The 26,740-nt window shown below is 38.5% G+C and overlaps 2 protein-coding genes and 1 long non-coding RNA gene across 13 annotated transcripts in view; all 3 read right to left on the bottom strand.

The window, feature by feature from the left end:
* si:ch211-154o6.4 overlaps positions 1-8,901 on the bottom strand; it is a 53,596-nt gene extending 44,695 nt beyond the window's left edge. For 2 of the 11 annotated variants that reach the window (XM_073924681.1, XM_073924683.1), the window contains exons 1-5: positions 8,819-8,901; positions 8,382-8,434; positions 7,812-8,221; positions 5,193-5,271; positions 1,709-1,828 (exon numbers count right to left, since the gene is read on the bottom strand). In XM_073924681.1, coding sequence (XP_073780782.1) covers positions 1,709-1,828; positions 5,193-5,271; positions 7,812-8,221; positions 8,382-8,392 — 620 coding nt within the window. In that variant the 5' untranslated portion in view covers positions 8,393-8,434; positions 8,819-8,901. The other 9 variants (XM_068213908.2, XM_073924684.1, XM_073924686.1 and 6 more) reach the window with 6 other exon arrangements.
* Positions 1-26,740, bottom strand: part of LOC137487900 (uncharacterized) — a 1,155,393-nt gene that overhangs the window by 439,318 nt on the left and 689,335 nt on the right. The gene's annotated exons all lie outside the window — the stretch shown is intronic.
* Positions 9,315-26,740, bottom strand: part of si:ch211-154o6.3 — a 37,817-nt gene continuing 20,391 nt past the window's right edge. Inside the window, exons 9-13 of the mRNA NM_001045031.1 lie at positions 22,665-22,893; positions 20,222-20,344; positions 19,869-20,034; positions 12,458-12,543; positions 9,315-9,630 (exon numbers count right to left, since the gene is read on the bottom strand). Of these exons, the coding sequence (NP_001038496.1) occupies positions 9,539-9,630; positions 12,458-12,543; positions 19,869-20,034; positions 20,222-20,344; positions 22,665-22,893 (696 nt within the window). The 3' untranslated portion in view covers positions 9,315-9,538. The remainder of the gene's footprint in view (positions 9,631-12,457; positions 12,544-19,868; positions 20,035-20,221; positions 20,345-22,664; positions 22,894-26,740) is intronic.

Genomic DNA, 26,740 nt, shown 5'->3' with positions numbered 1-26,740 from the left:
AAGAAAACATCCACAACAACGGCTAACTGCCTGCTTTGTATTGCAAGGCATTACCATTGGTCTAGCAGCACATACTTATTGATGTTCCTTCAAAGGAATCAGCTGTACATAACATGGTGTCTGCATTTCTAGTTACAAATGATATTAGTTCACTGAATTCTGTTTATTGAACATTTTTCAAAGAATCTACTTAGTTTTGTAATGAAATAAAAATACTTTTTTTGGTTATTAAGTAAGCATCACATAGTTGTGTTAATGGTTAAAATAGATATGTTTTTAGATCAACATGTATGTTTTTCCACATGTTGACTATATTAATTTAAATGTAAGAATTTAATATTTAATTAGTTGAATGATTTTAAGGTAGGTTTTAATTTACTAATTTCATATTTAACAATATAGTACATGTGTGATCTAAAATACAGAAAAAAAGTAATAAAACATTTAGGCCTGTTTTTTCTGATAGTTTTTATCTTCATGGGCACCTATTTTATGCATTTTTCAAGATTTAATATGAGTCTTTTGTGTCACCAGAATGTGTGTGTAAAATTCTAGTTCAAAATATCCAACTGATCATTTATTGTCTTAACTTTCAGAGTATTGTTATTTTCAGCTCTGTGCATCTCGTAGCTGTTTTTGTTTTGTTTGCACAGCAAATGTGTAAGGACGCGCGTTAATACCCACTGCTGTATGGATATCCGGTATGTTAATGTACAAAATAAACCTGATTTAACATCCACAAACCAGCATTGAAGTGGCAACGGAGACATGTAAATACGCTGCTGTCAATCAATTCAGTGGGCAGGGAAACCACACTCCTACATCATGTTCAAACGGCCTCAAAAGGGGAGGGATTTGAATACTATTTTAAAGTCAGGAAGTTAAAAAAGAAGAGACTTTATATCACCCCAATATGACTGTAGACACACTATACCTACACACAGTTCTGTCCAAACACCTTCTAAAAGATGATTTTCATCATAGGTGCCCTTATATATATATATATATATATATATATATATATATATATATATATATATATATATATATGAAAGATTAAAAATACAATACAAATCAACAAAGTTTAAATCAGGGGTGTTCAAACTCTGTTCTGGGGGGCTGGTGTCCTGCATATTTTAGTTGTAAGCCCAATTAAACACGCCTAAACCAGCTAATCAAGCTTTTTCTAGGTTTACTAGAAAAACTTCCAGGCAGGTGTGTTGAAGGAAGTTGGAGCTAAACTATGCAGGACATCGGCCCTCCAGAACCGAGTTTGGACACCCCTGGTTTAAATAGTACAAAAAGTTTTTCTACATACCTTTTTTCTCACTAATAAAGTCCATGAAAAGTCATATTTAAAATGTATGTCATGTTAAATGATATAACAACATAATCTTAATATTTATTTTTTATGCAAGAATATTTGGCTGCAGTACCTTTAAAAAAAAAGCTTTATTAATTCTTAGTCTTTATCTTGAAAAAACCATCAGCATTCAAGACATCTTTATTAGAATCCATTTACAACCTCTTTATTTATTTGTTTATTTATTTGTTAGGAACATGAGCTCTTTTTTATTAACGGAGTTCCCTCTGAGAGTACCTGGTTTACTGCTCTGTTATCTCTATTTACCTCTCTTTCTATCTCTCTCTCCCTGACACACACACACACACACTACAGCCGAGCTGGCAGTGAGTCTGTTAGGTTTACCTCTCTCTGTCGGGGAAGGATGGAGTGCTGTGCAGAGTCTGCCTGCTGTCCTCCTGAGCGATGGGTCGGGGGATGGCGAGAGAGAGCGGCGGGGGACGCTGAGAGAGACTGCGGTCATAACTGCATGAAAGTGAAAGAGAGAGAGAGAGAGAGAGAGAGAGAGAGAGAGAGAGAGATTAGGACAACATCCAGGGGGAACTAACTTAAAAACATACACCGAAGAAAGTGACACAGAGGCGTGAAAAGAGAGATTAAATGAAAAAAGCGGCAAACCCTTCAGTGACATTGACAGGGAGTTCATTCACTCTCTGACTTAATTTAATAGCGCCTTCAGCGAAAACAAAGTAGAGGCAGGGAAATTAAAGCGAGATGGAAACGCTGGAATATTCGCTTAAAATCATATTTGTCCGGCAACCGTGAGGAAGACAAAGTGTCGCATGCACGGCGTGACGTGCCATGTAATATTAATGGCTCGCAGCGATATGCACTTATCTATAGTGACTCAGGCGGGAGTTGAGTCCAGCTCCGCTCTGACGGGATGATGATGACGGGCGGAGGCTGCTGGAGGTTGTTAAATGAGCGCGAGCGTGTCTGTCAAGGCTAGTGTGGGGCATACAGAGATTAATAGCAGAGAAGAGCTTGTGTATGCAATAAAATCGCCCTCGGCTCTGCTCAGATGAACGCCGGTCTGATCTTCTAGGTGAGCGGTGGCTTCACATTAACATAAACCCGTCGGGAGTTCGTGATGTGACAGCTTTAAACCTCTCTATCGATCTTACAAACAAGCCCACAAACATTGCCTTAACGTCTGATTTGTAGTGACCTGTACCATTGCTTTGCCGCAGTTTAAAGAAAGTATGTGATTGGCTGAAGCAACCACGATTTTTCAAGGAAAGGACAGCATGAATTTGTACGATGCGACTCTTACAGAACAATACAAAAAAATGAAGTAAAAAATTCTCCCCTAAACTCTTTTCCTATTAATACACATATACGCACTTGATCGGCTACCTATTACAGTGGCTGTCCATTCTTCGATTTGCGCATAACACATTTTGTCACCAAAATAGAATGCGCATACTAGACTATAATCACATTGTCTACTTTTTGTGTGTTAACAATGGTGCAAACACTCAAGATGTTGTTTCAGGGTAGGAAAAGAAATGTGAAAGTGACAAAACAAGAACAACAACAATCTACTGAAGACAGCAAAAATAATAAAAGAATACACTGACAAAAGCTAGAGATTAAAATGTGAGATTAGAGTGACGGGGACTCTACACTGCTTAGTGAGTGCCGTCTTTCAGATGAGACGTTAAACCGAGGTCCAGACCATTAAAAATCCCAGGATGTCCTTCAAAAAAGAGTAGGGGTTTAACTCCGGCATCCTGGCCAAATCTGCCCACTGGCCTCAGTCCATCATGGCCTCCTAACCCTCCCCATATCATAAATGGCCTTATCACTCTGTCTCCTCTCCACCAATCCAAGCTGGGGTGTGGTGTGCGGTCTGCCGCAAAATAGCTGCCATCGTGTCATCCAGGTGGATGCTGCACACTGGTGGTGGATGAGGAGATTCCACTCCTATCTGTAAAGCGCTTTGAGTGCCCAGAAAAGCGCTATATAAATGTAAGGAATTATTATTATTAAAACATGTCTACTATTCTACTGTAATCGAGTACAAACCCAGCAAACACAAAACATCATATGACGTTAATATTAGGTTAGATTTAGGTTAACTCAACGCTATTTTGATGTCCAATAATGACGTGAAATGATGTGGATATTTTGTTGATTTTAGGTTTTTAAAATTACCAAAATCTAACGTTGAGCCAAAATCTTAAACCAACGTCATATTAATGTCAAATACTGACATTTATTCGTCAGGTATGGCAACGAATATCAAACGTCTGATAGATGTCATATTGTTAACTATGGGGTACAACGTCAATCTGAGGTCATGTTAACATCCTGTGCCTGCTCGGAAGCCATTCTAATAGCTAAATGAAGGAAAGCGAAGACACTGGACAAGGGCAGTTCTTTCTTGCGTAAAACTTATTGAACCCTTCTACTACGTATGCTGTAAAATGGATCATACTTTAAAAGGCTGGACACTCAAAAAGAGACTTTTGCTCCTTGGTCAAATTACTTATTTAAAATGAGCTGAAACAGCACAATTCTTGAGGGTTTTTGGGTCAACTTAATTGCTTTTTGTTCAATGTACTTAACTGCAAATATTTAACTTAATCGATTTGTGTTGGGACAATACATAAGCTAACATATAGTTTAAGTCCATGAGACTATACAGTAAGCTGTTCCATTCATCATTTTAGCTACCAGAAGGAAACTTGCAAGCGCCTCCTTTGTAACCGCCCTTGATGTGCACTTCTGCCAAGACAACACTGAGGTGAACACCACAAAAGACTTCTGTTCAACAATCACAGCTGCAGTACTTCATAAATGGGTGACCGCAAGCGTTTGGGGTGACATCTGAGACAAGGCCATTTATTGCATTGTTCAGCTCTGGCATGAGGTCTCAATCGATGAAGGCCTAAAATAATGACCAGTACAAATGGCCGGGAATCTCAAGTGATGGGCCCTTTATAGTTTTGATACTTACTGCAAAGAGTGAAACCATCAACCATTCATGTTAAAGTATATTCCACTATCTGTGATCTTTCTCTCAAGAAATCATGAGTGAGTACTTGAGTAACCCTAACCTAACCTGTCGATGCTACTCAAACTTGTGCAAAATCATTCAAGAAGAACAGCGGGCCAAGAGTGTAGTGTATATACACAAAAAAACAATGCAAGTACACATAAAATTTGCATAACAGCACACTGAATGCATACCCTAGTAAATGCATAGTGTAAAAGATGTACAAATGAGACACAAATTAGCCATCGACTTGCCGAAAGCGTAAAATAGTTACGAACAGCCATGAGAGCGTGTTGGCGCAAGAGTTTGACACGTTCTGATGGAACTGAATTCAGAGAAGGGAACATTCTAGCATAAAATAAGGCAGGTGGTCATAAATCACGCTCATAACCTGTCACCCTGTGTTTATAGTTACTCTCAGGATGATATGGGCCGTACCTCGGCTCTCTATATCATTTTAATGATCATCTATGCGATCGAATGCTGCCGTCCGAGTAACTACAAATGCATTCCTGTGCCTGATGGCCCCCAACGCTCCGGGCTACATTTCTAATTAAACCAGCACAATAAAACACTGTAAGGTGTCCAGACTTTTGGTGTCTGCAGAGTTAGAATATCCATAGATGACATTTTTAATGGTCCTGCAGGGAACTCTTACTGAACAGCAGAACCCTCAGCTGAAAGTTTGTGGAAATGTGTTGTGTGAGACTATTATGACACACTGACTGTTCAGTCAGTCACACATACACACACACACACGGGGGAGCAAGCTGTCTCGGGGGACGCATGACAGAACCATGCAGGCAGAGAAGTGTTGAAACGTCTCACCAGAGTTTAGCTGAGATGACGACCGCGGACAGAATCAGCAGAGATGAAATCGTCACCGTCACATAAAACTGTGGGTCCACTGAAGACAGAAATCACAGAGGAAAAGAATAATCAGTGGGGGGTGAAATGGAAGAATTGGCTCCCTTTCAATGTGAATTTCACTTTAATTGCACCCGTCTTAAGTTGAATTTAAAATCTTTGAAGTGGAAAGACGAGATGTCTTTGCCAGTGTTCAGACTGATAGCCTACAAATGTGAGTTTTCAGGAGCAGATTTCTAAAGGTCGAATCAGGAATGTGAAAGTTTTTGTTTGATGTGTGTGACTTTAAAAATGTTTCAAACTACGATTATCACTTCCCTCAAATAGCAAAACCTGTCAACAAGGGTATGGGTTTGAATCCCAAATGGTGCGTAAGCTACAGTTGAGGTCAGAATTATTAGCCCCCCTTTGTGTTTAGTTTTCTTTTTTAAATATTTCCCAAATGATGTTTAAAAAAAGCAAAGAAATTTTCACAGTATGTCTGATAATATTTTGTCTTATGGAGAAAATCTTATTTGTTTTATTTCGGCTAGAATAAAATCAGCTTTTAATTTTTCAAAAAACATTTTAGGGACAATATTATTAGCCACTTTAAGCTTTTTTTTTGATAGTCTACAGAACAAACCATCATTATACAATAACTTGCCTAATTACTCTAACCTGCCTAGTTAATTAATAAAATAATTAATAAAATAATTAACCTAGTTAAGCCTTTAAATGTCACTTTAAGCTGTATAGAAAATATCTAGTCAAATATTATTTACTGTCATCATGACAAATATAAAATAAATCCATTATTATAAATGAGTTATCAAAACTATTATGTTTATAAATGTGTTGAAAAAAAATCTTCTCTCCATTAAATAGAAATTGGGGAAAAAATAAACAGAAGGGCTAATAATTCTGACTTCAACTGTAATTATAACATATATCTTGAATACAATGTCACAAAAAAAGTGAACTGAGATTTTGGGAAAGTCATTGTCCCTCATCCCACTTGCCACAATGGTCACTCGCCACTGTAAAACTGCTGTCATGGAAAATGAAATGGATGTTCTTGGCTGGTGGAAGATGCACAAACAATCCTACCCAAAACTTGCAAAATTAGCCAGATCAGAACTATGCATCCCGGCCAGTAGCAGCATCAGTAAAAGGGCGTTCAGTGCTGCTCAGTGAGTGCAAGACTGCGCTAAAGCCATCTACAGTGGATTCAATAATGTTCCTCCACAAAAACACATAGCCTAATCTTGGTAAGTAAAGGATTTTGAAATGATAACTAAATACTAATTAAACCATAAAATCATAATGTACACAGAGTATATAAGCTAATCAAAATATACTTGTCGGGCTCGGGACGAATTCTGTCAGGCTTGGGCCCTATCAGGCCTAAATTTTATGGCTCGATTACACCTCTAATAAGGAGTTCATGATGTACCCATCCAAGTAAAATCATGATATAATTATACAATAACATGACATGAGTTTATGATGATTAAATTAAGCATAAACTATTGTGGCAATTAATACATTAATTAACAAACAATCATGTACTAACAAGTAATTAAGGTAGCCGTTATTCACACGACTCATTAGTTATTAAATTCATTAATGTATTAATTAACATTAAAGTTTTCAGCTAAGTGTAACCAACACAGCTGTTACTGTAAATTACGTCATGACTTTACTTGGAGGGGCACATCGTCCATAACACATTACTAACTACTCATGAATTCCTTATGCGCGTCCGGCTAGTGGGTTTACACTGAATAACAATAGAAAAGCGTTCTGTCAACATCAACATGAACACTTATACATTAACAGCTTATGAGTAGGGCCAGACGGTATCTGCAGACGTTTTTTGCTATTTCTGAGGATAATTTTGGTAAAGATCTGCGGATTTCTGCGGAATTACTTTAGGAGTATCCAGCGGAGTATCATAACTAAAACCTTAATATATTAAATTAAAATGAATAAATTACTGAATAAAAAGTAAGTAAATTCAGATTTACACATTTATTCAAGTAAATAAACAGAATTAATAATGGGCTAAAAAATCTGCGGAATTCTGCGGAAAATCTTTGGAAAATCTGCGGAATTCCGCACGCGCTGATTTCGTGTGGGCCTACTCATGAGTTCTTGTTGGTGACATTTAGCTTAAACTTCAATGTTAATTAATACATTAATGACTTGTGTTGTAGTGAAAGTTAGTTGAGGATTAGCGCAAGCATTTCCTCATCATTAGTTCATAATAAAGTGAAGATACGTTTACACATTTACACATTATTCATGCACTCTTATTGTAAAGCGTAACAAAAACAGAAATGTACAATAGCTCAAAGAAAGCAGCTTGAGTGAAAGCAACAGTGAGCTACAGGAGAGCGACAGTAAAATGTGGGGGCGAGAAAGGGTGGGTGTCGTAATCAGGTAAAATTGTATTGATTGCATTGATGCCTCCCTCAATGGGAGGGAAATCTAAGCTCTCCTCAAGCGCAGATTTGCTACTATGAGGAAGCAGCGTGAGCCCAAAGCCCTGTTGGCAATGCAGCTCTCAGATAAAGAACTCATTTCACGCATACCAACCTTCCTCTGTGTCCTGCTTCTCTGTCTCCGTCTTCTCTCCAGCAGTCGGACGTTGTGTTTGATTGACAGGCGCATTTCGACGATGGGACCAGTCCTCGGACGTGGTCGCCTTCAAACTGTCCGTCTCCAGGCTGGACATGAGATGATGGGTCTCGTCCTCCAGGGGCTGCGTGGGACCCCAGTCCACCGCCCAGAGCTGGGTGGTGCTGGCCTGCGCCGTGACTGGCATCTGCATTTCAGCCAACTCCTCCCACTTCCTGTCATCTGTGTCACCGGTGGCAGTGCAAAAAATGACAGTGACCAGCAGGAAGCTCCAAAGGGGAATGAATCCAATGTGGGGAGAGATGGAGCTGGGAGGGAAGGAGAGACAAGCAACGAAAAAGACGGAAGGAGGGATTGAAAAGGAAAAGCTAGAGATCGGAAAAAGTGAGCACATAAGTGAGAGAGGCGTGAACCTTGCACAGATGGAAAGAGACTTAAAGCAGGAGCTGATGCAACCCAACGGGCTGCTGAAATTAACTGGTCAGATCTGAGAGCAGAGTGCAACCCAAACAGTACGCTCTGGCTTACCATCGCTCCATCGCTACTGCCTGTTCACTGACTCCTCGCCGCTCCGATCATCTCTGAAATGAGAAAAAGAGAAGGATGAGAAGAGAAACAGAGCTGGAAGGGGGAGGGCTCAGCCTTGACACTGACTAAAAGACCATAAACAGATGGCTGTAGTGGAGAAATACCCTGCTGGCTCTGAGACAACACAAATAAAGGCACACGCACGTTTACACGCGCACTCATCGACAACCAAAACCACATGCTGAAGCCTAGGAACTACTGTGGAACACACCTGTGGATGCGTTCACGGCTTCAAACCTCATCCCTCATCCATCAAACACAACTCAACATCTGTAACCAAGCTCACAGCGCACTCCAACAACACAAAATCACCCTGACACATCGCAAAACATGCAGACTCACACTCTCAAGGCAGAAATACGGACTCGCATACCTACCTCGTGCCACTGAAGAAGGGAGTGGGAGAAAGGCTGAGCGCCTGGAAGTGGGGGAAAGCATTGGTTGCCGTAGAGACAGAGACATGCAGAAATTGTGTGAGTGAGAAATAGAGTGCGGGAGAGGGAGGGAGAGTGAGAACGGGAGAGAGAGAGAGAGAGAGAGGAAAGAGGATTGGAGGAAAGATTGAAATACTAATTATGCATCTTAACTGGTTCAAATTAAATAGGCAGCAGCGAGAAGGAAAGAAATGAATTTTGAAGGCGAAAATAGCCGGACGGAATAAAAGAAGCGGCTTATTAATATTCCCGAGACCAGTTGAAGTAAATAAAAAGTACTCCGAAAGGACAAATGAAGATAGGCAGCGGCGGGGGAATCAATATACATTAATGTAGCGTTGGATGGGAGCCTTACATGATGAACAGCGCCATAGATATTTATAGGCAGAAGTGACAGAGATGATAAATACTCTCACACACACACACACACACACACACATACGGTCGTAACACGGTTGGTTTTATTGGATCACTGTTTACATAGAAAAACAGTCTGTTGTTTCTGTCCTCCTTCTGTTTCTGCGAGTCAGTCAATCTGTTCAATCCATAGTGCGCAACTCGGCGTTGTCGCTTGACCTTGCTTTCTCTTGCTTTACAGTTTGTTCTTTTTTACCCTCCTCCTTCCCCCTTGTCCTCCCGTTTTTCATTCACCCCTCCTCTCGCTCACTGAAGAACACAACGCAGCCATGAGGAACTTGCGGGTTCCTCTGTTTCAGGTGCATCCTGGGTCGTGGCATCTTCGTCATCAGCATCGTCTGGAGAAAGACAGTTCTGATGGTGAATTCTGATATTTTTGAAGTCCAAAAAATATGTAGTAGCAGTTTTATTTTTAAAGGGCAATTTCACACAAACGTCATTTACTCTCTCTTCGATTGCTTGAGTTTTTTTCTTCAGTTGAACACTAAAGAAGATATTTTAAAGAAAGCTGAAAACCATTGACTTCCATAACAGTTGTTTTTCCATTAATGGTTAAATGTTTTTATTCTTTTATTTTCCTTCAGCTTAAAGCTGGTTTACACTTCTGCGTCAAGTGACTGGCGTGACCCATGGCGCCTGCCTTGTGTGTAGTCATGTATTTATAGTTCTGTGTGCTGATTGTGTTGCTCTGCAGTAACACTTCCCAAACACTTGCTGGCAGTGAGGTTTTTATTTTCCTCTGTGTCGAGTTTCTTCGCTGGTGTTTTGTTTTTTCTCAATGCTACCTTAATGTAGAAGTAGCTAAAACTTGCTTATTCAGACGTGGGAACCGGTGGACGTGCAACAACTTTAATCATACGGTAAACACTAGGAATGCTCCACTCGATTGGCCAGAAATCGGTATTGGCCGATTATCACTTTTCAATACTCGATCGGTACTTACTAATCAGGGGTGCTTTTCCAAAACAACCACATAACTCACGGCTGAACTATCATAGTACCATGCATCGTTCGGGAAAAGAAAGAGTTTTTCCCAAACCCATAGTTTCTCTGTCGCAGATCCAATGTTTGAACCACGCCCATAATGATTCTCTAAACGGGGTGGTAACAACTTCTTTAGAGAATAACCCCATAATTTCTTTGTGCAAATTATTTTGTTTGTATAAAATCCAATATCAGTTTTGGTAAAGACATGCACCCGTTTTCCATATTAATTGAAACTGTACACAACTGTACAAAAGCAAACACATATTCTAATCTCATATGAAAATCATATAAATAAAAAATGAGGCTATTTATTAAGAAATTATATTTAATATTTATTACTTATTAGGAAATGAAAAAATCCTACTTTATATATATATATATATATATATATATATATATATATATATATATATATATATATATATATATATATATATATATATACTTATACAACAGCTCTGTATGGTTCTCAAATCTGATTGGCTGGTAGCCGTGCGATATTCTGCAATATCAGAACTCCTACAGTCTCTTTACCCTTTGTGTATTACTCCACCCACATACAGCCAGCAAAAAGCAGACACTACAGATCTAAAGTTTAAAAGATGCACGCTCAGCTGTTTAACTGTCAGCTTATGATTTGAATCCGGAAGAAAGTAGTTCCTCATACAAAAGGGTTTTTGAGACTCTCCATGTTTGATTTTGTTTTTATATACACAATTATGCTGTCAAACTGTTGTATAAACACAATATCATACTCGTAGCAGTGCGATATGGCTGTACAACGCACGCCTCCCACCAGCACCAATATACAGCCATATCGCACTGCTACTCGTGTGATACTGCTCATTTATATATATATATATATATATATATATATATATATATATATATATATATATATATATATATATATATATATATATATATATATATATATATATTTATATAATATAAAATTAAATAATAAATATAATAATATGGCTGATTTCATGAACTGATCACAATTGTTTGTTCAAGAGTTTACAAGCAGAGGACACATAAGAACTGAAATCTTTTACATAACAGAACTGAATGTTCTGTGTTTTCAACAATATTGCAAGTTCATTAAATCCTGGCTGGAAATGTTTTTTCACTTGAATATTTATTGGCATAACTTATGGTATAACGTGTATTGTAATATACATACTGTAATAAGCAGTAGTTTATAGACCTAATTCCTTTAAGTAAAGTAGTAATGGATTTATAGGAGTGCATTTTACTTCTTATGCATTAAATATGCCCTCCAAACTTCATTGAGACATGTTGAATTCTTCCATGATTTGCAGCGTTTCCAAATAGCTTTTTTCAGTTGCTTCTGACCATGACATGTCTACATTAAATGGTTAAGTATCATATGTATCTTATCTATTATAAAGCTTAAAGCATCAGAATCGGTACTTGGTATCGGTTTACCACCACAACAAGGAATTGGTACACAGTATTGACTGCAAAAATCCTGATCGGGGCATCCCTAGTAAACACAAAATAAGTTTCCATCTGGAGCTCCTTCACGGTTCTCGACACTTAAAAACACTCACTCCATCAGGTTCGCGATTGTAGTTTTTCAAGACAGTGTGCGTCAGCGTCTGCGTCAGCCATGGCGAGGGCTAAGAGACCAAGCAAAGCACTTGACGGAGAAATATAAATCAGCCTTTAGTCCCTTTATTAATCAGGGTTCGCCACAGTGGAATGAACTGGCAAATTATCCAGCATATGTTTTACACAGCAGATGCCTTTCCAGCTGCAACCCTGTACCAGGAAACACTTATACACCATCACATGCACACACATTCATTCATTAATTCACCTGTAGTGCATGTTTTGGACTGTGGGGGAAACCATATCAGCCAAAGGAAACCAACACAAACATGGGGAGAACATGCAAACTCCACACAGAAATGCCAACTGACCCAGCCAGGACTCAAACCAGCAATCTTCTTGCTGTGAGGCGACAGTGCTAAGCACTGAGCCACAGTGTCGCCTATGTTTTCAATTTTCTTTAAAATATCTTCTTTTGTGTTCAAGAAAAGAAAGAAACTCAAGCAAGTGAAGGAAGGAGAGTCAATGACGACAGAAATTCCTTTCAAGTTTTTGCAGACTGATTTGCAACAGGTTAAAACATCTGTCTCTCTCTCTTACCCTCACTTCTGTCGTCTTCTGAGTCTCTGTCTGATTCCAGAATACAGTCCTCCAGTCGTCTGTCTCGTCTCACTGTGACATCGCCCCTAGAGGAAACACAGCAGAAGAGCGTCAGTGCAGGGCACTTGGGTCACACTGTTTACAAGGACAGAAGGATGTTTAACTCGGCCTGAAGCAAAAAGCCAAGCAACTCTGCTGACAATGGCGCGGCTGTCAATGGGTTTGGAATGACTTCATTATACAAACTGCTTTTAAAGTAGCAAGTATATCATTAAGAGTTAGGCAGAGGCAGTTAAACTTAAAAATCTTCTTCATTTCTGGCTTAAGGTGTCACATTAGTGTTATTTCAGTGAAATATGTGGAGGAAAAAGTCTTGTTCACACAGAAGTCTCTTTTAAACCATACAGCTCTCTTCTGGTTAATGCAATGCATTTGCAAGATCAGCATGAGCAAAATCTACATGTGAAAACTTTCCATCTCCGCATAATATTCCAAAATGTGCACACTGCTGTTCAAATGGCTAAATAAAGTCACAAAGTGAGATTGTACCTTTTGTTTTTTAGCAGTGGCTTGTTAAGGACTCAACTTGGCACCAAAATTGCTGCTTGAACATCTGAACAAACCTGTTTTGAGTAATACCTCACACAAACAGGACGATTCTGTCATTCTTTACTCACCATTCACTCATTCCAAACATATTTGAGCTTTTGTTGAACACAAAATAAGAGATTGTGAAGTATGCTAAAAACCAGTAGACATTGATCTGAACAGTATTTTCGAACTATGGATGTTAAGATCTAGTGGTGTCAAGGTCTACCAACATTATTCTTATTCAGAGATGTGCAAAGTAGGGCCCGTGGGCCAAAGTTGGTAACCTTTGATTTGGCCCACTATCCCATCTAACAGCAAGAATGATGGAGAGGGTTTGGGCGAATGCCTATAACACAGAGATTGTTATTTCTAATTTGACGTAACCTTTGTTATTTGTTTCATTGCTGAGCTGCAAAATATGTAAACTGAATTTAAATGTTTCAATTAAATATTGTAAATGAATCTGATTTTTAAACATGTAAATAGACAGATAGAAGACTACGCAGAAGACAGCAGCGTTTATAATTCTGTTATAAACAAGGTTTTGTTTTTACTGTAATAAGTTCATTATAAAATGTTTTTCAAAAACTGTATTATTTAACATAAAGCCATGTTTTCTAGTCAATTTTAACATTATAAAAAATTAGGAAATTACACGTGGCAACTATAATTACCTTCGGCCAACTAGCCTCAATTAAGTTTGGTTTTTGGCCCTTTATAGGAAAAAGTTTGGGCACCCTTGTTCTAAATAATTTGGTGTGCAACAACAACAAAAAATCTGAGTCTTGAAATCACATGAGAAGTAAAAGCATTTTTAGATGAACTATCCCTCCAAACCAGCATAAACTGGTATAGCTAGCTTAATCTGGTCTTCTTTCTGGGCACACCAGTATAAACTGGCTGTGGATTATTTAATATGGTCTTCAAGCATGACCAATTTAGATGTAGATGTTCCTACAATGAATTACTAGATTAATCCCAAAACTGTTGTTAAAAAAACAAGCTGGGAGGTTAGTTAGTTTTAAATGTTTTAGTCGACAGTGTGTACAAACATAAAATGTAATATTAATATTTTCATCAAATGTTGGCTGCTAAGTTGACCAGCTTTCAAGTGGCAGATTAAGTGCCAAATATTGGATGAAAATTCTGCTACTTTTGGTTTTGAGTTTTACATGGAACAAGCGGTGAACCAGCAAAATACAAAAGTGTTTACTGCAGTTTAACCCTTGGGCACTGTTCAAATGTGCTACCCTTTTGTTGTTGTTGTTAGAGAAGAAAACGTCCACTGAATTAAACTGCTATAAAAATGCATCAGTTTAATAGCTAATGTTTTTTCCATAAATCTGTTAATCAACCTCAGTCAACTTATTTGTTTAGAAAATTACAGGATTTAAACTCTTTAATTGCCGAGTTCACAAATGATGTCACTGATGTGGTGGAAAACCACACAAAATGACGTATTTTCAAAATAAAATATAATAGTGGACTGGATTTATTTTACTTTTTATCATAGTCTTGGACATGTGAACGATTATTAAGAACATTAGCTTTGATGCATTGTTAGATTAAATTTTTTTTCCGTAACTTACTGTTGGTGGCTGTTTTTTCCCCATTGACTTCCATTATAAGCACATTTGATGGTACATAAATACACAGCCTTTGTTTTTGTTTACTCCGTGTAGTTCTGAGAGCTCGGATGCATATTTAGATTTTCTCAGACACATCAAGGTAAGTGCATAAAGGTCACTGTCACACACTCAGAACAGGCATACACACACTTTAGTGTGCAGTTATACTTCATATAAAATCCAGAAGTTATTTTTTTTTTTTTTGCATCTTAAGGGTTAATGGTGCCAACTAATGATCAACAGTAAAAATTGCATTTTTTTACCTCTTCTCAACAGGGAGAACATCAACAATCAAAAATGCATGATTAAAAGATTCAAATAGAAGTCAATGAGGCAAAACCAGACACCAAAAGTAAATTGGGGAGAAAATCAATCAAAAACACTTCATCTAAGACAATGTTGTTTCACATGTCCAAGACTTTGATAAAAAGTAAATTCCGCTCCACAATTACTTTTTATATTACACACAAGTCATAGTGGGTGTTTTTTTACCAAGTCAGTGACAACATTTATGAATGATTTCAAATCCTGTAATTTTCTAAACAATTTAGTAGTTTTGACCAGGACTGTGGTTGATTAACAGATTTATGCAAAAAATGTTGAAAAAAAAAATGTTAATCTAACGCATTTTTACAGCAGTTTAATTCAGTGGATGTTTTCATCCTTAACATAACAAAAGGGTAGTAAATTTGCCCAGTGTATCATTGACTTCTTTTTAAAAAATTCTCAAAATGTGTGTCAAAATAAGATTTGTGACCAAAAATCCTTCTGCTAGCTGAAACAGAAAATGTTACGGCCAATTTAAGACATACAATCTCCCCAGACTGGATGAAAACATCCCCAACAGTGTATAAGGGTTAAAAAAATGCCAGTAAAACTAATCTTCAAGCCAGGCCATATTACTGTTAAGCTGGCTTATCTAGATACAAAGTTTGTTCTCTAAAAAGTGTCCAAAACCACAGTAAATCCAGCAAAAAGACTTAAACAATGAAACAATGAGACCGGATAATATTCCAAAACCAGTGTAGGTGAGTTTAGAAGTTTCTGTCAACAGTGTCAAATGTAAATGAAAATGTCCTTGAAATTAAGCACTGATATTGATATTGCCATGAAATGCTGGCATCTGTCTAATCTGGCTATCTTCCAAGTGACAGATTAACCGCCAAAATACTGAAGCCTTGATGTCTTTGACAAAAACAACAAAAGATACGGGAATCATTTTCTCTTCCTTTTAAAAACCTAAGAAGTAAGAACCTATTTTTGCTGATCTAAATGTGCAGAATTATATGGCTGGTTGGATTTGATTATTTGCATGTAACATCTTTTTTTTTTTCTCTCTCTAACCCACCAGTTGAGACCCGCAGCTCTCCCGAAATGTAGTTAAAAAAATCAATATTTATTTTTTTTCTCCACAATGTGATCACTGGCTCAGCATCCAGAGCTCGATGTGAGCTATGGTTCCCATTGTCAATTAAACTATGCCTGAAGCGTTCCTGCAGACTTCTCATTAATAAGCATCCCAAAGATACTATATTCCAGCCAGTATCTCATTACTGATGTACATATTGATATACTGACTAAATGAAACATTGAGCAGAGCGTCTTATATTAGTAACTGTGAGTCAGGAGATGTCTATGAATTGATATACAGTAATACATTATATAAAGTAGATTGCGAAGGGCTTGGGCATGGGCAGAAGCGCTTGCGAAATACATCAGCTTGAGGAAGTCAGTTTGAGATGCACGAGGCAAACGCAATCCTGTTTACATCTGGCATTTTAATCCATCTCTTTTCTCCACCATCGACCACTTTCCTGATTTCTTTGAGAGGAGGGTCAATGGGCGGGTGAACGTATCGGCTTTTTCTGATCTTTCAATGTAACATTCTGGAATAAGATTGCAAAACTTGGATATTAATGTGCAAGAGACAACTAAAAAAATCAATGCAGAAAACAGCAGAATTTGTTTTCTGCTCTGATTGCTGCAAAAATATGGTGAATATAAAAATGAAGAATGTGGCAGGACTTTTAAGAGAACACTTTTTAGGTTCTCCCACTCAAACAAAGCTTACAATTTCTAATGGCAAAGTTTAAATCCCATCTGACTACAATACTTAACAACCACATTTTATTCAAGTTTAACTCTCATCCTTCCCTTCTGTCCTGGTTTCCAAAGTTTCTCTCCTTTAGTTTTTTTCTCAAAAATGAAATATCAATATATGTAGTAGTGTGTAAGTCAGGGGTCTCAAACTCAATTTACCTGGGGGCCGCAGTAGGCAAAGTCTGGGTAAGGCTGGGCCGCATAAGGGATTTCACAAAAAAAAAGTCCTCAAATGTCATTATCAACAGTTTTAATTATTTCTTCTGAACATGAAGTGTCCTGAACATTAATAGAACATTGAGTGAAGATTATGAACAGTTCTTCTGAACATGGCATCTTTTGCCTACTTCTTGCTGCCAGAGACTTGACAGCGCTTCTTCTCACAAATCTGAACCACATTTGGCTTTAGAGCGGAAGCAGTTGAGACCCTCAGTATGGCTTGAAGATGATCATCATTAAGTCTAGACCTGTACTTTGACTTATTGAAGTCCTAGGGAAAAAAGCGGGGGAACTCACTCAAAACTTCCATTCCCTCACCTAAAAAAAAAGGCGTATATATGTATAAATAAAACACCCCCACCCCACTCCACTCACATCAGTCTGTAACAGTCTGTATCTACCTATAATATATATAAGATGCAGGCTGTAGCTAGGTAGGTGGCAGGCTGCAGATAGGTAGCTAAGTGGCAGGCAGGGGCGGGAACAGCTTACCTTGGTTCTGGCCGGCGCGAGTTCCCTCCTAACACTTCCCGCCCGTCACAGCGTCTAACAAAGGGGCGGGGTGCGTGGTGACGTCACCGGCATCCCCGCCCCTTTGTTTACACGGCGGGCGGGGAATGCCAGTGACCGCTGTGTACGGATAGAATCAGCGGAGCGGGGAGCGCTCTCTCTCCCGGCGCGGGCCACAAAATACTGAGGGCCGCAAATGGCCCGCGGGCCGCGAGTTTGAGACCCCTAGTGTAAGTTATATAGTATACACTCCCCAGTCACTTTATTAGGTACACCTTACTAGTACCCTTTTTCCTTCAGAACTGCCTTAATGCTTCGTGGCATAGATTCAACAAGGTACTGAAAAATTCCTCAGAGATTTTGGTCCATATTGACATGACAGCATTATGACTTTGCTGCAGATTTGTTATCTGCACACCCATGGTGCTCTTTTGGATTGAGTACTGTGGAGGCAATTTGAGTACAGTGAACTCATTGTCTTGTTTAAGAAATCAGTCTGAGATGATTCGAGCTTTATGACATGGCACTTTATCCTGCTGGAAGTAGCCATCAGAAGATTGGTACACTGTGGTATAAAGTGTGCCCCCCGGTGTGATGTGTTGTGCATTCAGAGATACTCTTCTGCATACCTCGGTTGTAACAAGTGGTTATTTGAGTTACTGTTGCCTTTCTATCAGCTGGAACCAGTCTGGCTATTCTCCACTGGCATCAACAAGGCATTTGCGCCCACAGAACTGACACTCACCAAATATTTTCTCTTTTTTGGACCATTCTCTATAAACCCTAGAGATGGTTGTGCATGATAATACCAGTAGATCAGCAGTTTCTGAAATAATCAAACCAGACCATGTGGCACCAACAGCCATGCCACGTTTAAGGTCACTTAAATCACCAATGAATTTGGAGTGGCAGTCCTTGCCTGTTGATGTCAGTTTGAAAAAGTTTTCTTAACCACGCCCTTCTTACCATTAGTTTGCTATGAGGTAATGATCCACAAAAAGAAACCCCTCCCCCAACTCAATATTCCATTTCAGTTGGAAGTACATCAGCATACTGAAATAAAAGTCTCAGCAACTTTCAGTTGACGTGGACTTTGACCATTGCAGATACCACTTACACCTGTATTTAGCAACATCCAATGTGATTAGACTAGATTGACAAAAGTGCATCTTACTACAAGATGTAAACAGAGCCTAAAAAGTTATACATGTCCACTTTTGACTTCTTCCAGAAGTAGAGGACAATGCATTTGATCAGACTTTCACAAAAAACTACATACTCAGATTTTTCTAAAAAATTACAAGTAAATTGCAGAGGAGAGATATTAATAATAATAAAAACTCCTTACATTTATATAGCCCTTTTTTCTGGACACTCAAAGCTCTTCATTTTTTCTCATCCATCATCAGAGTGCAGCATCCACCAGGATGACACGACAGCAGCCATATTACGCCAGACCGCACACCAAACACCAGCTGATAGGTGGAGAGGAGGCAAAGTGATGAAGCCAATTATGGTATGGGGATGGTTAGGAGGCCATGACAGACAGAGGCCAGTGGGGAAAATTGGCCAGGATTAAATCCCTACTCTTTTTTTTTTTTTTAACGACATCCTGGGATTTTTAACGGTCACAGAGAGTCAGGACTTCGGTTTAATGTTTCATGCGAAAGACAGCACTCACTGAGCAGTATAGAGTCCCCATCAATATACTGGAGCATTAGGACCCACACAGACCGCAGGTTAAATGCTCCCTGCTGGTCTCACTAACACCACTACCGGCAGCAACCTAGCTTTCCCATGTGGCCTCCCATCCAGTTACTGACCAGGCACAGCCCTGCTTAACTTCAGTAGTCGACCATGTAAGATTTGAAGAGCTAGCTGCTGGTGTGAACTTTTTAAAAATACTTTAAAACACATTCCAAAATGTGAAATTGCAACGTAACCAGTAAACTGGCAAAATCTAGTAAACAGTACATTTTTTTATTTTATTGGTAAATTATTTTTAGTAATCTTACAGAAATTTACTAATAATACTGTGTGAAATTTGGATTGGATATTGGCTAATGCATTGGTTTTCTGCTTACTCATTAGCTCCACATCATTGGTTTGGTCATTCAACAGTTCTTGTGCGTCACACTGAGCACTTTAGCTCAAGTAATGTAGAGCGTAAAAGAAATAAAAACAAAGAGTTTCAAAATCCAAACACAAAAGGACACAAGAGATGCATTTGAACATGTTAAAACCAGGTGGAAACAGTAATGCGTCTCAGCTGACCACTTTAGAATGAATCACTATAAACATTAACATCAGCTGGAAACAAGGCCAAAACTGATCCTATACACTACATCTAATAAAACACACACCTCTTTTTAAAAGTTCCTGGAAGCTGCTCCCAAACAATGAGATCACGGCCCCCTGTGACCCAACGATGGTCTCCGCTTGCGGTCAGCCACGCAGCAAAGCAAAGAATCCTGGGAAGATCTGAAGAAGTGAGTGAAACCAGGTACTTGCACTGGGGAAGTGAGAACACTGAGAGAGAAAGAAAAAGAGTGATTATATTATATTATATTATATTATATTATATTATATTATATTATATTATATTATATTATATTATATTATATTATATTATATTATATTATATTATATTATATTATATAAGATTAGATTATCTTGAGGTTTTACACTTTGAGAGGTGTTAAAAGAAATCACTCACAGTTTATTGTGCTCTCTCCATTCGCGAGATCAAAACATGAGGCGATCAAAAGACCGGGGATTTGATTGACGCAATCTGTGACTCCGGCAGTGCTGCTGTGATTGGCTAGCCTGGTCATCACGCCTGCCAAATGATTGGATAATGCAAAGCCGCATCATTAGAAGCATTTCTCTAACATTCATTCACTGAAATAAGCCATGAACAAAATTAATTACACTCCCATAATCTCTGTATTTATAGACTCTTTTTTTAGTCTGTCAATAGCTTGCCCACTTTGCTGTGTATACTCAGTCGTTAATAAAAATGTTTTTTTAGTCTGTAAGAAGCTTATTATTTTGTCTCGAGCTCCTGCTTGGAGTTGTTTGATGAACTGGCGTCATTATGAATCTCAGCGCTTTCGATTAGAGCGTCACATCATGTAGTGCGTTCCTAGCAGTAACTCTGATTTATCTGATGTAATTGTTTACAGGTTGTTATTTTCTTGACATAATGGCCTTCGGCACAAACATCCTGTGAGGAAAAGGGATTAAAATGTTTTGTGTGTGTGTGTGTGTGTGAGTGTGTGTGTGTGTGTGTGTGCGCGCTCCCCGGGGTAAAGAGCCCCCACTTCTGCCTGTGTTCGCTGAGCCATTGGGACTTTAGCACAGATGATATTATCAGCTCTGAGCGAATACACTCAGTCAAGATGTATTCCACTAATAAATCTGTTAAACAGCCCTGAGTCAAAGAACAAATGAAGGTCCAGTGGGGGTTGTAAAAAATTGACTGCTAGAGAATCCGGCATATCCATAAGAAGTGCTTCATAAAACAGGAGGTTGACTAAATATCGGTATTGATGGCAAATGATCGCATGATGTTGACAAAGGATTATTAGGCTGTCGGTTTAACATGATAATTTGGTGTGATTGATTTAATAAAAAGAAATGCTGCTCTATTCATCTGTTTTTTTACACAGAGTCTTTAAAATGTCTTCATTTTAGGCCTGCTTTGATCAAATATTTATATTGTAATGGTCATGATATTAATACAAATAAAAACTCAAATAATTGCAATGGGTAAGTATTCATAGCCTTTGCTCAGTACTCAGATGGAGCGCCTTTGGCAAAATTACAGTTTAAAACATGAAAGCTTTTCATATTTGCAATTAGGGTTTTTTGTGCCATCCTTTTCTGTAGATTCTCTCAAGCTCTGTCAGGTTGGATGAGACTGTTAATTTTTAATTGTGGTTAAGTTGGAGCTCTGGCTGTTTTTTTAGGGACAGAGCACCTACGGTGCGTAGGCCCTATTGGAATTGCTCCGTTTCTTGTTATTAATCTTCCGCTTCTTCTACTTCTGTAGAATGAAACGTGATTTTGTGGGTCCAAACACACCCGAAAACTCACAAAACTTAGAACACGCCCTAGAAGTGGCAAAATTCATGCACACGCACAAAAATTGGCACACAAGTCAAACATGCCAATTCCTAAATTCCTACGAAAAGTCTCTTGGAGTGAAATCTTAAACCCAACAGGAAGTCGGATATTTTTTACTTACTGTGCCAAAAAAAAAGTGTTTTTTTTGCCATTTCCAGGCGTTGTGTTCTTCTACGGATTTGATCCAATCAACACCAACATTGGTTTTTGTCATCTAAAGGCCTTGGCAATGTTAAATTGCGAAGATCAAGAGTTTTTATCGAAGAGCGTCCGTGACGGCCTCGCAAACTTTGACGATTCTTCACGAAACAGGAAGATGTTATAAGTCAGGCATGCATTTTTTGGTCTGTCTAAAAATGTACACATAGATAAAAGTCCTGACCTAAACACGTTTACATGCCAATATCCAGATACAGTTATAGCGGCACCTCCTGGCAACATGAAATGAAGTTTTAGTGTAACTCCTCCCACAAATTAAATCGTATCAGCACCAAATTTGGGTAGTGTTATCTGAAAGCTCTAGCGATGATATATTGTGAAGATCTAGAGTTCCAAGGCGGCCTGACAAACCGCAGTGCTTCACCATGGAGCAGAAAGTAGTTATAAATCGACCACACAATGTCCGATCTGCATGAAAATTCACGTTTGATAAGATTCCTGTTCTGAGGACATCTACATGCCAATATTGAGCCACAGTCATAGCACCACCTACTGACAGAAAGAAGTTTGGCTTATAACTCAACCACACAATGTCAGATCTGCCTGAAACTTCACATGCTCCGGTTTCCCCCTCTGCCAAAGACATGCGATATAGGTGAATTGGGTTAGCTAAATTGTCCGTAGTGTATGTGTGTGAATGTGAAAGTGTATAGGTGTTTCCCAGTGATGGGTTGCAGCTGGAAGGGCTGTAATAAGCTGGGTAAATCATATGCTGGATAAGTTGCTGGTTCACTCCGCAGTGGCGAACCCTGATTAATAAAGGCACTAAGCTGAAAAGAAAATGAACGAATTGACCGGATTCAGTATATTACCTGTTCTCCAATTCAGGATTCGTATGCTGGCCTTCCCACACGAGAGAAACACACGGTCCCCACGGGGGCTGAGAACCAGCCTTCCGTTAAGCCCGTCTTCCCCTCCACACCCCGTGACCTCGGGCCCCCAGAGGTGCAGCCTGCGCAGGGGCTCCGGCCCTTCATCGCACACCTCCCACACACACACACTTCCCTCCGCCGAGCCGCTGAACACCAGAGGACCATGGGACTGTGGAGAGAACGGAGAGTAAATGCCACTGTGTTTCCATGACAACTCGTGCCAACTAACAGTATTAAATATGGAAGGAGAGTCACCGCTGTTTGATGCTACAGTATTCAGATTTTTCTCACAGCCTCACAAACACTTCTATATGTTGGCCTCCATATATTATATTGTCCAGCCCGGATGCATAGCAATAAGTATAAGAATGCAAGTCCAGCAAGGGTTGTGAAATATTTATATGCTAGAGCAGTGTTTCCCAACCCTGTCCCTGGAGGCACAACAACAGTACATAGTTTGAATGTCGCCCTTATCTGACCCATTAACTTCAGGTTTAGGAGTCTCCTCTTATGCTCTGATGAGTTGATTCAGGTGTGTTTGATTAGGGAAAATCTGGACTGTTGGTGTGCCTTCTGGAGCAAGGTTGGGAAACACTGTGCTAGAGAATCAAACATATCCATGAGAAATGCTTCATAAAATGCAGGGTTGACAAAATATTGGGTTTGATGGGAGATCTTATGATTATGTTGACAAGGGTGTGTCAGGGTGTCAATTGAATGTTTTTTTTGGTAGAAGTAATTAAATGGAAACAAGAATTGTGAGTCAGATCATGCATGTTTTAATGTGATGCCCTTAGATATTTTTATATGAGGGCTGCTTTTATTAAATATTGGTTAAGTAAGATAAGATTAACTACGATTTATTAGAGTCCATGGTTTCCACTACATTCATTCTTTCATAGCGGGGCGCCACGCCAAAATTCTTCCTGCCACGGCTACATTACAGCTTCTCATTCTAAAAATTATTTTTTTTTAATAGCAAGTGATAATCGCACCAAAACGTATTAAAGGGTAAGTGAATTATAACAGCGCGAACTTTTCAGTAACCGTAGTATCGCTCTGTAGGTTTATTAGGGAGACATTCATAAATATTCCTAGCAAAGCCAATAAATGCTGGAGACATACTCATTACATAAACGCAGTAATTCACACTTCAGCAGCGTTTATTTGAGAGCGCACAAGATCTGTGCGCTCTTGAAGCGGCTTATAATTGAGGGGGTGTGCAAAAAGTTTTGGAAATCAGCACGCAAGCATGCTTTAGGCTATTACAAAAATGCGATCTCGACTTCTAATACTGCGCTCACGACATTTGTCATTAAAATAACGCCACAGGTAGATCTGTGTGAAAAAAAAAGGCCTGCCATCACAGCTGGAAAAAATCCTAGAGGAAACACTGGACTCTAATAGATTGAACTTATAAAATATATATAATATGCTTATAAGTGTAGTTTAAACAAAAATCAAACATAAAAACAAGTTGAGGTTCAAAAGCAAATGCAATGTTGGGTTAATATAACAGTTCATCAAACAGCTAGTTAAAGGTGCAGTAGGTAATTGTCTTCAGATACATTTTTTGTTGTGCTGGTTGAAAATCTATTTACATTCTAATAGCAATGATTAAAGTAAATAATTTAAATCTATTTATATGTATTTTTTTATTCTGGGTAAGGTATAAAACTAAAAAATGTTCATCCAATTAAATACTGTCGGGCGACAATTCCCATAGTCTGATAATGATTTGTATATCTGTGCATCTGTTCACACAGATCCACCAATTATATGTGCACACGCATTTACGTTCTCACGAGAGAGTCACAGCAGTAAAAACAAATGCTGAATCAAAACATTTTAAATTTCAGAATCAATATTGGAGTTAGTTTTGCACGCTGGAGGAATGATGACAGCATGGCTAAAGTATTTCTTTTAGACAGGTAATGATAAGTTTTCAAACTATTTTAGTCACGCAAAACCTATGTAGATTGTGTTGTTACTAGTGGGTTATATGCACCATAGTGTTGTTCAGCCCCTGAAATCTTCCTGCAAGCGACTATTTTCAAGTTCAAGATCCCTTTTACAGCCTCAGTAATGTGTAAATAAAATTTTTATTTAGTTTAACAACAAAACATCACTAAATAGCGCTAAATTCCACCTAAATTGGCCTGCTTTACTGAGGTGAAGTTAGTTTCATATTCACATCACATTGGTTCATTTTTAAACAATACCAACCTGTGACATGCTCCCTATATTGTTTACCATGCTACTCTGAATATTTGGTCTGAAATAGCATGTAAGTGTGGCATAGTAATAAGTGTTATTCCTGCAAGCACTAAGCATACAGTAGTCACTACTAAGTGCATGAGAGAATGAGACCAGCGATCCTTGCATGCATGATATATTGTGCATTATTAGGTTTTGCTTGCTACTAAACTGAAAACGTGCTAAATATAATACAGTTTTTTTTGTTCAGATTTCTAGTATTATAAAGTACTATAAAGTTTTCCAACTGGCGAATGACATGAACTAGTGGGTTGTCTACTGTCACCTTTATGGTGCGCATTCGTGTTTCAGGAGGCTTTGGGAGGAACTGTGGTTAGCATTTTGGCAGATCACCTGCACCTTTATTATTGAGCGAGTTACATTTTGGACACGATATTGTCTGTTTTTATTTCTGTTTTGCATATAATAAGTTCACAAAAGTTCAAACTAAGCCACCAAAAAACATTTGTGCATCTTTCAGCAAAACAGAGATGTCTCCTTCCATCTTGGATTCATTTTTAAAGACAGTCGTTTACTTCATATCTAAATGAATCAGCCATTTTGAATTAATTGTTCGAATGGAGGATTTAATGAATTGTTCATTGAGATGGGATTGTGCCGGAAGTGCCATAACATACTTATGGTTTTAGGGTCATAGTGACCCATTACTAGGGATGTAAAGATGAACCTGGTTTAAAAAAAACTATTAAAATAGGTGGTAATTCAAATCAGTTGAAATGCCATACGAATTGCGATGCAGTGGGAGAAGGAGTTTACATTAGTGTATTTCTAAGGCGGACTGACTGTCTTTAGAAAATTTCAAATGATATTTTCTGTTAATTAGCCTCTGAGAGATACATATTAAAGTAGTGTTTATAAATGATGTACTGCAATTAATTTGATTTGGTAAATTTCCATTTCGTTATATTTCATTTTCGCTAGCAGGTGGGTAGCACTGTCGCTACACAGCAAGAAGGTTGCTGGTTCAAGCCTCAGCTGAGTCAGTTGGCATTTCTCTGTGGAGTTTGCATGTTTTTCCTGTGTTCACGTAGGTTTCCTCCGGGGGTTCCGGTTTCCCCCACAAGTCCAAAGACATGTTGTTTAGGTGAATTGGGTAGGCTAAATCAACTGTAGTGTATGTTTGTGAATGAGAGTGTTCCCACACAAAGGCATGCACTGCGTAAAACATATGCTGGAGAAGTTGGCGGTTCATTCTGCTGTGGCGACCCCTGAAAAATAAAGGGACTAAGCCAAAAAAATGTATTAATTAATTTTCAATAGCCTAATAAGTATGGAGCTAATTATATGCCAAAACAATGTGAATTTGAATTGTGTTAATTTGTGTTTAATATTGACAACTGTAATTTAATAAATCTGAATTTGTATTGGCCTTTTAAAATTGTTTTGAATTTGAACTTCTTAACTTGAATTTGAATTTCATAACATGACTATGCAACATCTGAAATTTAAGACGGAATTTTTTATAGACATATTTTCAATCTTCAGATTTCTTGTGTTCTGAATTCATAGACTGCAGATATCCAGTTTGTAAAAATACAGTTTCAAATTTTCAAGATGAAGAAATTCAGAACATGAAATTCAGATTCAGCAGAAAATAGGTCAGGGGTGATTAACGGGGACAAGTAGACGATCACAGAAAAGTCAAACTTAGCGTTTTTGGCCAATCACTGAGCTGTGTGAGTTTACTGGTGAATGTGAGGCTCAGGAAGAAACAATTCATCTGCTAACTGACTATTGAG

This window comes from Danio rerio, chromosome 16, assembly GCF_049306965.1.
Source record: "Danio rerio strain Tuebingen ecotype United States chromosome 16, GRCz12tu, whole genome shotgun sequence".
Classification (NCBI taxonomy): Eukaryota; Metazoa; Chordata; class Actinopteri; order Cypriniformes; family Danionidae; genus Danio; species Danio rerio.
The sequence above is the reverse complement of the archived record's forward strand: the minus strand, read 5'-3'. Positions and strand labels throughout refer to the sequence as shown.